This window comes from Schistocerca nitens, chromosome 8 (genome assembly GCF_023898315.1).
Source record: "Schistocerca nitens isolate TAMUIC-IGC-003100 chromosome 8, iqSchNite1.1, whole genome shotgun sequence".
NCBI classification, from domain to species: domain Eukaryota; kingdom Metazoa; phylum Arthropoda; class Insecta; order Orthoptera; family Acrididae; genus Schistocerca; species Schistocerca nitens.
Genome location: NC_064621.1, coordinates 532947309 through 532959386, shown reverse-complemented (window position 1 = coordinate 532959386; position 12078 = coordinate 532947309). Strand labels below are relative to the sequence as shown.

Sequence of the window (12078 nt, the reverse complement as noted above, 5' to 3'; positions counted from 1 at the left end):
TCAAAAATGTAGTTCTCATAAGTAACACAAACTGTATCATGTAAACCTTTCCAAGATCTAGTGTTAATGTTTTGTGCTATTTTTTATTTACATGTGTACTGAGAAAATACTTTGATAAGAATCATTTTTGGAATAACCTTTGTGGACTTTGTTAAAAAACATGAGAGAAATTTGCACACTGAAAAATTTACCTACAAAAGTTGAATTTAGTAATAAAGTCTTATAAAGTATACACAGTCAACAGTTTAAAAAATTCACACATTTAATTTCTAAACGTGCGTCTTGGCTAATATGTTTTCTCTCATCTTTTCTCCTCACTTCAACAAGAGTATGGGAAAGCTTGCACAAGAGCTTCTATTAAGTTTGGGAAGTAGGAGGAAGATACAGGCATTAATAAAGCTATGATACCTGTAGATACCTGTCATCTATGATACCTGTCATCTATGATACCTGTCATTTAGTCATTACTAAGAATTTAATTATTCCAAATTTTAATATAGTGTAAATAATTTGTAGAAAAGTTCATGTGTGTGCATATTTAAATAAGCATCACAGAAAATTCTACAAACAGGCAAAACGTAGCCACTGTGAAGCCACATTCAAGTTCAGTCAGACAGCACCAACTCAAAACTGGCATTAATCACCACTCGTATTAATAAGTTAGACTCTGTTTGTATAAGTTATTGATGTGATTATGTGAAAAGTAATGAACAGTGTAAACTGAAAGCTGATCTTCATTTGTGTGGTTGTGACAATAATTTCATACTGATTATTCATTAAATTTCTGATGTGTCATCTTGTCTAGTGGAAATTCATATCAGTATCTATTTTATTGTTAAACCATAGAGGATACTTGAAACAAGGCAAACTGGTCAGTAATGTTTCAAAGTGACACTCAAATTATTCAAATTACCCTAGCAATAGGATCACATTCTCTTAAGTACAACAGCTGTCTCTAACCTGTTGGTTGTGAGTACAATTTGTGTAGATTCTTCCGTCAGATTCAGGAATAAATAAATTCAGCATCTACAAAAACTTGAGAGCTCAACTCTTCAGTTATGAAAACTTGCAAAACAAAAGGAATACTCCAAAATGTGCCATTATATGTCAGTAACAATTTTTTTCCAACACTGAAATCTTGTCACTGCCATTACCACAGCATTGCATTTTGGTTTTTAATCTTTATTTATATAGCCATATTGCAAATTATTGGGAAACAGATGGATGAAAATTCTTGTCATTCAGTCCCTAGTGGTGGGTATGCTTTGGTGCTTTAAAAAGATTTCATATGTGCTACTGCACTAGTTTATACATTCTTTATTTGGCTTCATATTTCATCATTTGTTAGTCAAAACTGCCACTAAGAATTAGTTTCCATTTATAGTAAATAATTTTTCATGGTTTTCATACTAGCCTTCTCCCAGGAGTGTTACTCCAGCTCCAGTATCTGAAAACTTCCTAGGTGAGAATTTTCTTTCTGTTCTTGATATTCATTTGGCCCCTTCATTCATAAATTACTCCCAATTTCATCTTTCCCCTTTTATTTCATACCACCACCACCACCACCACCACCACGTTAGGTTAGGTTAGGTTCACCACCACCACCACCACCACCACCACCACCACCACCACCACCACCTTCTTCTTGTCTTGGCTAATATGTTTTCTCTCATCTTTTCTCCTCACTTCAACAAGAGTATGGGAAAGCTTGCACAAGAGCTTCTATTAAGTTTGGGAAGTAGGAGGAAGATACAGGCATTAATAAAGCTATGAAAGAATGTTGCCAGTCATACCCAGAAAGCAGAGTTGATACGAGCGTTCACCACAAAAGTCAAGGTCCCGAGTTTAAGTGCCACACCGTTTTCATCTGCTGGGAGGTTTCAGAATAGGCTATAGTTGTATGATAAACATCTTACTAATCTGAGCACTAAAATGCAGTCAATAACAAGGTCTCAGTAAAGCCACTCTGCTCATGCCAGTCAAATTTTATTTCTATTTGAGCACTGTGAACAATGTTTTGCTAAGTTTTATTTAACATATGTAAGTATCACTATTCATTTATACAGATACATTGCCATTGGTGTAAATGTATTTCTGGCCAGTAGGATTTCCTTCAGAGTAGTACTGTGATGTTTGTATGTAAATTGTTTATGTTTTTGACAATGCTTGACAACAATAGCCTTGTACTTATCTCATGTACTTTAGTACATAAAACATAAGTTTTTTAATTCATAAGCAAATGAACAAATGTATAACTTTTATGCTGTTCTTATCTTCGAGAATGATCTCACTTAGAATCTGTGGCAGGAATATTTGCATGACACTTCTTTTGTAAATATGTATTATGAATTTTTGTCTTTTGTCATGTTCCAAATCCTGAAAAATCTGCTCACTTTTGCTTTACATAATGAGTACTGTATTTCGTGTAATGTGATTGTAGTAGAAAATCCACCTGAATTAAGAACTTTCCAGTGTTGCTCAAGCCATCTATGAAACCAAAATAATATCTGCATGGAATTCATATCATACCAGCATAAAAGTTAACTGTTCACTTTCCTATTCCAGTGTGATGATCAACAACTTGCCAGTGAGGATGAATGATAATGGCTGTAATGCTTAAATATGTAGCAAAATTTTTCCTACCATCAGTTCCTGGGAATTTGCTCTCTGTTGTTGAAATCCGTTTTACCACCTTCTAAGCAGTGCAGTTCATCACCTTTAGTCAATGACTTTTTTTGAAACCATGTTTGATTGTTTGCTGTTTAAATAATTTGTAAAATATTAGACTATTGTTAACAGACTTTGCCCATCATAATTTAAGTCATTAATTATTTGTTTTATTATACTGGTGTTTCTCAGGTCAAACTTAACAGCAATTATTGTACTTTGAGAATCAATTCTCAAAGTGATTAATTTTATTTTAGAAGTTTCACAGCAGAGGTCAAACAGGTGCAGTTGTAAGCTCCAGATAATAAATATGCAACATTACATCTTCTATTCTGTTGACCATGAAATCACTTACAAAATTTGTGAGCCTGTGGTCAAATATGAAGACGTCTATTTGTCTTCTTGTAGATTTTCTCTACATTGAATTTTATACTTTGCCTCAGTGTACTCCTGTGTACGGTAGCTCCGAGAGTGACACTATGAATATGATAAGGATTCGGTAACAGTGTTCTTGAACATTGAGAAGGCATATAATAATGTGGAAAAGAGAAATATCCGGAAAACCCTTCAAAAAAAGGGGTAATTTGAAGGTTAGCAATGAGAAGCATGAAGGAAATGTATCAAAGAAGTGTGAGTTGTTTAAAAAGTAGGAGAAGGGAAGACGGACAGGCCTCAACAGAAAAATCAATGAGGTAATGACAGGAGTGACACTATGAATGTGAGATGAAAATATAAAAGCAACAAATACAAAGTAGTGTGAAGTGATGGTGTCAATGAGGAATAAGGAGATAGTAGCAACAGATATAAGTGTTGGAGGGCAAGTACTAAAGAAAGTGGAATGTTTCAAGCATAATAGATAACAGTAGAAGGTTTTGTTTTGTTCTTGGGTGCTAAAACAATTGAGGTCATAAGTGATGACAGCAGAAGGAATGATGTGGAAGGCATATGTAAGCCCACGGTTTCCTTTAGAGGGTAAGAAGCCCAGTCTGGAGCAAAGATGTATGGTCCAAAAAGTAAGCAAATGTCTCATGAATGCATCAGAAATAAGGGCAGTGAAAGAAAGGGAGGTGATCGAGATACAATCTTTTGGGATGAAATTTTGAGTAAGCAGAATGGAGCTTACTATAATGGATGGCATAAGAAATGAGATGGTGAGAGAAATAGTGAAAGAGAATACCAGGTAAGAGACTCTTGAAAAGACAAGATTCAGAGGGTATTGGCATGTTAAACGAAAGAGAGTTGGCAGGATACTAAAACAGGCCCATTACATGATAGAATTTGTATGAGGCAAGGGATGGGTAGTTGGTGGTAATGTATGATGAAGAGAAGACTGGAACAGAGTGGAATGAGAAATGAGCTGGGACTGCAGGACAAGATGGAGGCTTCCGTTGCAAAGAGATCAAGGCAGGGGCTGTACATAGAAGAAGAAGAAGAAGAAGAAGAAGAAGAAGATGATGATGATGATGATGATGATGATGTGAACATCACCTGTGCTTGCTCATACATTCCACATCTCTTATATACGATTTTGAATTAAACATTGCCATTTTTTAGATAGGCAAATCTCCACTCAATTTATCTTTTCTGCACTTTGGAAGAGCACAACTTCTAACATCCCATGTTCTCCAGCTTAGAGATCCAAAGATTGGGAGAAATGCGTTTTCAAACTTTGTGATGACAGACCAGAGTTGTATTTGTGTTGTAACTGTGCAACATCACATCATTCCAGATACAACCTCTCACTACTGTAATTCTGGCAAACCTGGATTGCTTTGCTTACTGGTACAGTGACTGCTAACAGTGTTCATAATGCCGAATTTCACATATTCCACAAGGAGGCATGAGAAGATGCATACACACTACAGCACTGTTTGCTGTTTTAGTAAAGTTACATGAGTTAAACTAGATCAGTAAGTAAAAGCAGGGGCTGAAGAGTGTTTGAGGAAGAGCATTAGATTTTTTTTTTTTTTTTTTTTTTTTTAAAGTTGCTGTTTTTAGAGAGAGAGAGAGAGAGAGAGAGAGAGAGAGACTAGATGTGATTTCCATAATTATTTGTTTGAGTAGATTAGCACCAGTCATAATTTGTTGTGAGTATAGTTCACACGGTAGCCTGCATTGGCTGCTTCTGCCTGTTAATGTATAACTTGACTCATTCCACATCCCTGATCATTCTCCTTCATAATGAGATTTAGAGAACATTATGTGTGAATGAATGATTGTATTTTATCTATTATTTGACTATGTTTGAATTTACAAAATATAAATAGTAAATACAAGCTTGACCTCCTTGATAAGTGGGACAGAAAACTTCATTTTGGCAGCCTGACAATAATACTGATAGAATTTAGAAAATCTGACATAACGTTATACATGTAAAGAGTAACGAAGTGATTGACAGCCTCTTGTTTACAGTACAGTAATCATAACCATAGTTAAACAGCAAATAGTATTCTATTTTACTCACCATTGCCATATCCCTGTGATACCAGAGTAAGCTGCAAACAGCATTACAATCTGTAGGATAACTGCTGTGATTCATTTCCACTGTGTGCTTTGTTCCACTGCACAGCACATTTTGTTTAGGCACTTTTCTATTTCATCAAGTAATGACAGATGTACCGCTATTAGAAAGCAGTCTGTTTCCAGGAACAAGCATTGCAAGCATAGTTTTATAATACAGTTAGTTCCTTTTTCTAACAACAAAAATATTCAGTTTTTAAAAATATGTAATGTAATTGGACAGATAAAAATCGACTCACTAAGTGGTGACAGAAGAACACACATATAAAGAGTTATTAAAATTTGCAAGCTTACAGAGCCAGTGACTCCTCCTCCTGGCAGAAGTGTTGAAGGGAAAGTCCTTTTCCTTCACCACTCTTCCTCTTCAACTGTTCTGCCAGAGGAGACACTGGCCCCAAAAGCTTCCAAATTTCAGTACCTTTTTATATATGTGTTATCCTGCTGCCACTTGGTGAGTAAATTTTTTTATCTATCCAATTCCATTAGTTAACTTTTTCTGTTACATTTGTGCATATTTTTAGTATGTTACATCAGTTCTAACTACATTTTACATGTTTTGTTCTGTATGTAATGTAAGTACTTAAATTAATAAAATTGATCTCTTATTCATTAAAGTTCCACTTTTGGTTTCTCCATCACCAATGATGAACAAGATGCTATTAATTTTAGCAGCAGTTGTGTTTTTTTTTATGCTATTATCAAATCATTTTTCCTCTTCCATCTGTGCACATTCGGTTGTGTTTTGTGTTAGCAGGTTAAAAGTTTTTATGCCTTCCATAACCAGTTCACGACAGGCGGCCATAGGTAGTGAAATGTTATGATGTTAAACCGACACTTTTGCTGATAATTTATTTACTTACCTGCAGCATAAACAGGGAACAGGAGTGTAATTTGTGTCCAAGGACTTGTGGGGGGAAAAAAAACTGCATCCACACAATAGTTACAAGAATCTGGCATATGTATTCAATCAACATTTAGCTCCATTTCCTGTCTCACCCTTTGAACAGTAAATCTGTTATTTAACCAAATGATTACTAATGTGTTCTACATGTATTTCATTCAGCCTTTCAAATTGCTGCACTTCTTGCATCAATATTGACCTTGCCTTCAATTCTTTCTAATACTGTCACCATTTTAAACATACACTCTCCAAGCTCAAAGGTTTGCAGAGCAATCCAAAACTTAGGTAACAGAGAGCATTAAGTAATATTACAAATCCATCACATGAAGCTACAAGGACAGCATTTAGAAGATACAAAAGGGCCACTATTTTAAATATTGATTAATAGGGGCATCCGAGTGGTATCAACTATCTGGAATGGATACTGTAGTATTTTTTATTGTAGAGTCAGTGGCAGTTTCTTTTAGGGTTGAGATTACTTTTCTTTTCCTGATATAAATACAGCATTTAAATTTCAAGTTAAAGGAATTTGCATCATATTTCCAAGAGTTAAACTTTTATGATGTTTTGAGTACAGCACAGTGCAGATTCTGAACCACACTAACAAAAAGTGAAAATTAATATAGCTGGAATCTCATTAAACATCAAAACTGGTACTGAAGTCAAGGTGAAGAGAAATATAGTTTTCACAGACTTAAATGACTTTTTTATTATCAATATTTAACATTTGATACAAGATTCTTGAGTATAGTAGCACAAAGTACACAAAATATGGAGTGCATGACATAGCTATGATGAAAGTGGGACCCACAGTTGCCTCAGTAGAAACACAACAAAAATTAAATGTGATGTATAACATATACTGCCCAAATTAAAATCAGAGAACATTATCTTCCTTATAAACTGCACAACAGTTTCAGCTCCTTCTGGCAGTTTTAGGCTGCCAGATCTGAAGTTAAGTACATCTTTAATTTGAATGTGAAATTTAAAATTATGAAACAACACCAATCAACTGTGCAATGATAAGTGTTTATAAACCACTCACTTATTAAATATCTAATTATCAACTTTTCATAATTACAATTTGTACTTCACACCAAATTTAAATATCTGTACATTAAGAACAAAGTTATCACCCAATCATCACATTCAGTATTAGACAGTGACAATTCAGAAATGACTGGGAAATACCATCTCGAGTTTGCAGTGCGTGGCCCCGACAACTCTTAAGGACCGATAGATATAAAGTAATCTGTCGGGAGATCAGAAATGGCAGAGCAGTGTCTGTTTCACATAATACCTGTCAGTTACGGAAAGTTGGCTGGCCTAATGGAAATAGCTAAGCTGGGAAAAAAGTGGCAGGCTCACAGGAAACTTTCAACAAAAATTGCAGAGGAGACTGCACGCAGGGCTCTAATCACTGTGGCCAGTCTCACTTCGGACTAGGACAATGCGATCACCGTAGCCGTGCTCTGCCTCAATATGAGGCATAAAAATTAAACCAAGATCACAAAATTGTCCAATAAAACTAAAGGTGCAACAAAAATAGCTTCAGTAGTAAACATTGCGAGGAAAACCAGCGCCCCATACAGGGAAAAATACTACATACGAGAGGGTCAATGTAACAGATGTTACAGGAGGATGTGCAACAGGTAAGTGACACTTCAACAGGTGACGGATGTCTCACCGTATTCCTTTCTCGGTGACTGTACTACATTTATTTTCTTCAGCTTTCAGATGTGTCCGAAACAAGAGAATAGCTGCACAACAGCTGAAAATCAACAATGCAGCTAAATGAAACTCTGCACAGTAGGTCATGTATGTAACAGAACAACAATGGAAAAAGGGTAGATCCAGTCTATTCTCTTCAACGGGGAGTACCTACCCCAACCCGTAGTAAGATAGGACGCTGGTTTTGTAACTCCCCCCTCCCCCTCAAAGCAGTCAATGGCCTGGTGGCAGAGATCAACCAATCCCTTATCGTCTGGCCACTTGGCGCAAGATAACATGAGGGTACGGGCAATTTCTTCCCGGCACATGTTAATAACAACGAAAATACTGACATTATACAAAGGCACCAAGAAAGGTGCATATTCCACTTGTTTCAGATTTTTCTCTCTCTCTCTCTCTCTCTCTCTCTCTCTCTCTCTCTCTCTCTCACACACACACACACACACACACACACACACACACACACACACACACTTCTTTACACTGTTATAGGTGGCCGGAACTCTTTGTTAACAACATAAAAGCGGTGCTTCTGTCCAAAGAGGCCTAGAACGACAGCCACATTCTCTATGATGATGTTGAAGGGAATGGTGGAGAGGGCGCCACATATGCACATGAGGAAGCGCAACATGCCGAAACGGTAGAGCGAGAAGGATTTGACGACGCCGAAGACGTACATGTAGATGTTGACGGCGCCAATGAAGGCGCAGGCGAAGTCCATGAGCGGTGGGCAGGGGATGGGGCAGAGTCCCGCGAGCAGCACGTTGGAGGTGGAGAGCGGCATGGTGACCCACGAGTAGCAGGAGACGGCGAGCAGCCACTTGTGCCGCAGCGGGATGGCCTGGGAGTGCACCACGAGCAGAATGCCCTGCAGCCAGCGCTTCCGCTGCTGCATGAAGTCCCACAGCGAGAACGGCGACTTCTCCCACATCTCGCCCTCCACGAAATTGAAGGAGTAGCCCTGCGTGTAGGCGCGCATCGCGAAGAAGCAGTCTTCCGCCACGGACCCGTCCGGTCCGTTGTCGAAGGACACCTGTCGCTCTGCGCCCACCTGCGAAGCAAGAACGTCATTCTCAAACAACTGCGTAAAAGGAAAAGAAGCCGTAGCGCCTAACACTTTCAAACACAGCTGTTTTCTTTTACGAATACAAACACGTCCCGAGAATGCAAAATCTATGTGACCAACGGCAGTGCACGAAATTGATTCTGGGATACAACACTGATTCGTTTTTCCAACAACTATAAATATTACAACTATAAGATCAAGGGCCCAAGCTATCATTAAGCAAAATTTATTACACACGCGTTTTAATACCAGTGGCACAGAATTTTGAGACGAAAAGCGATTTTCGGAAATCACTTTTGCTGTTATTTACATGTCAGACTTGAAGCTACTTAGTTTTCTCGACCACATTTTTTCCGAGCGTTCTTTATTTTAGGAATGTTTATCAATAAGGAAAGAGTGTGATTTCGTTCTGGTAAAGTGCAGCGCAACTGCGTCTAAACACTTCGCGACCTGTTCTTGAGTACTATTCGAGAGTTTGGGATCCTCAGCGACGGGGAGATAAGCTGGAATTTTGATGTGTGTCTGCCTTTCAGTCACTACGAGAATGTTACGCAAATGCTCAGGAATATATCCATGGAAATCGTCGAAAGACAGATGGTGTTCGTTATTTGCAATGCTACTGCAGGCAGCATGTACAGGGTGCCCTACACAAAACGTACCGGTTAATCGTCTCTGGTCTAGCCTGTGGTCTGCTGATGACACGGCGGCCGGTCGGTACCACAGGGCCTTCATGGCCCGTTCTGGAGGAGTGTTTGTGTGTGAGTGCAACTCTGTGTTCGTTGGGTCAGATGCTCTGAGAAGCTAGTATTGTCGAGTCGTTACAGAAATAGGTCAATTTGCATAATAAGAGTGGATCGGTATTGCGGAGTATTACATAAAGACAATACCCAAGGAATGTAAAGAAATTTTTCAAGAGATGTATCCTGCTAGGAAACTCCTCACGACCTGCACTATTCAAGAGATCTAGAGGAACAGGCAAAAGTGAGAACTCCTGAAACTATAAACAGAATTCTCAAGCCAGCGCAAGTCGGTAAGGAGATTATCGCAGCAAATTGGTGCACCTCGTGTACTAAAAGACAGGAATCTAAAAGCTTATCGTGTGAGAGTAGTGCAACAGTCGAAATTTCAGGATCAGGAAAACAGTTCAGAATAGTAACTGGCTCTTAACATCAATTGCTAATGGCCCTTTGCTTTGCTTCATGTCAGATGAGTCTTGGTTTCGTGTCAGTTTAGGTAAATTCTCAGAATTGCAGATATTAAATCGCAAAGCAACCCACATATTCTGCAAGAAGAACCTCTCCATTCAGAGAAGATAGTGTTTGGTGTGCGTTGTCCGGCATCCGCATTATTAGCCCCATATTTTTCAATTACACCTTAAACATTGTCAGAGGTCTAGAGCTCTTTCTATGCACAATTAACAAATGCAGATAAGTTTAACGCAGTATTCCACCAAGATGGAGTAACAGTTTATACAGCCAACCGAAGTATGTTCCATGTAGACAGACTTGTCAGTAGGCTCTCGCCTCCAAGATCTCTGGACTTACCACCGTGTGATTCTTATTTGCGGGGCACACTAAAAAGCAAAGATTGTGCTGACAATACTCGCATAATAGACGATCTTAAACGGGACTTAGAGAACCTAACATCACGCCTATAGAATTACAGCGTTTTGTTTATAGCGTCTTCACACGAAGTCGGCGATGCCTGTATACCGATGGCCACCACTGCCAGCATATGATCTTTAACGTTATCATTATAGATTCCTTTTTAGTGAGTACAACGTTACTTGAATGTCGGGAGTGAGTGTGTGATACTCTGTACAACTAATTTAGTGCCTGTATTCACTCTCGCACGGATAGTTTGAAGCGATGTAAGTTTAAAGGGGGAGAATCTTCCACCATGTACAATTCAAACCTTTTCGTATGATTTGTATAAAAACCATTAAGATCTGAGGAAAACATTAAGATCTGAGGCCAAGAACACGCAGCCAGTAACGTAGTAACTAGCCAGTGACACAGTAGTTAACGAGTTTCACGCGGCGAAAGTTAAAACTACAGAAAAATGGAGTCAACCGCACTTCATATGACACTTAACCAACTGAGGTGCGGAGAATTATTACTAGTACACACAGTATTTAAAGGGAGGTTCTATATGGTAAACACACACAGAACGTCGTTCACAGTACTGTCGCTAGATGGCTCGCCCGCTGCTCCAGTGCGCATAGTGAAAAACATCTCTCTGCAGAGGCGTCGAGCAATGCGGCAGTTTTTGCTTTGGCGCTTGAGGACAGGCTTACGCCGTGACCTGTACCTCTCTTGACGAAACACAGACGAAGGTCAACAAAAATGAATATTTAATCGATGTTGTTACTCTGTCATTCTACATTCATCTTTCAACTCTATGGCGCCATTGCTGTAATTTATGCTGGTAATAATTCATGTACAAGTTTGCACGATTGTACTTAGAATGTTCGGAAAGATAACTACTGACTTGTGGTATGCAGGCGCGCGACATTTGTCGAACATGGCATCTGACAATTGTGCTTGCTTCCAGTACATTTCTCGCCGGCCACAAACTTGTCACTACACCGGTATAAAGAGAAGTAGAAGTCAACACGTGGTTTGTATTTTACTCCACACTACGATGATATATCAGCTCCGATGTTATGATGTACTATGAAACTTCGCTCTGATGTACTATGAAACTTCGCTCATAATTTACTAAAGCACGAACACTTCGAAATTATAATTACAACAGTAACTGATGTTATCCAAGTGAAAATTAGGGCCAATCATAACTCTGCCATGCAGCGTAGCTCTGGCTTTAATGTTAAAAACAATTACTGCAATACTTTACTGCGTTTATTTTCAAGTATTTGTGATGCATCCTGCTCAAATGGCTTAATAAACGGGAATGTAACCTTTTGTTTTTAGGGTGTTCCCCGCGTTCGACTAGGCAAATGTCGGGTTGCTCCCAATTTTCGCCTCAGATAAGAAAAATATAGAAAATACGATAACACGCAGAACAAAGCTTACGTACGATTCATACACTGGTGGCGCATATGACTCTCCTCCATTCTTGGGTTCGTTGCAGTGGCAGAAACAAGGCTAGCAGCCAGAAAATCATCTTCGCCCATGATAAATAACTCGGCAAGACCCATACTCTTCAATGAGCATCGACGCACTGCAGATAT

At 38.6% G+C, this 12078-nt stretch overlaps 1 protein-coding gene across 1 annotated transcript in view; it reads right to left on the bottom strand.

Moving 5' to 3' along the window:
• Nucleotides 1-6771: 6771 nt before the first annotated feature.
• The window catches only part of LOC126198631 (beta-1,4-mannosyltransferase egh), a 305720-nt gene continuing 300413 nt past the window's right edge, over nucleotides 6772-12078 (bottom strand). The window contains exon 3 of the mRNA XM_049935093.1: nucleotides 6772-8870. Coding sequence (XP_049791050.1) covers nucleotides 8298-8870 — 573 coding nt within the window. The 3' untranslated portion in view covers nucleotides 6772-8297. The remainder of the gene's footprint in view (nucleotides 8871-12078) is intronic.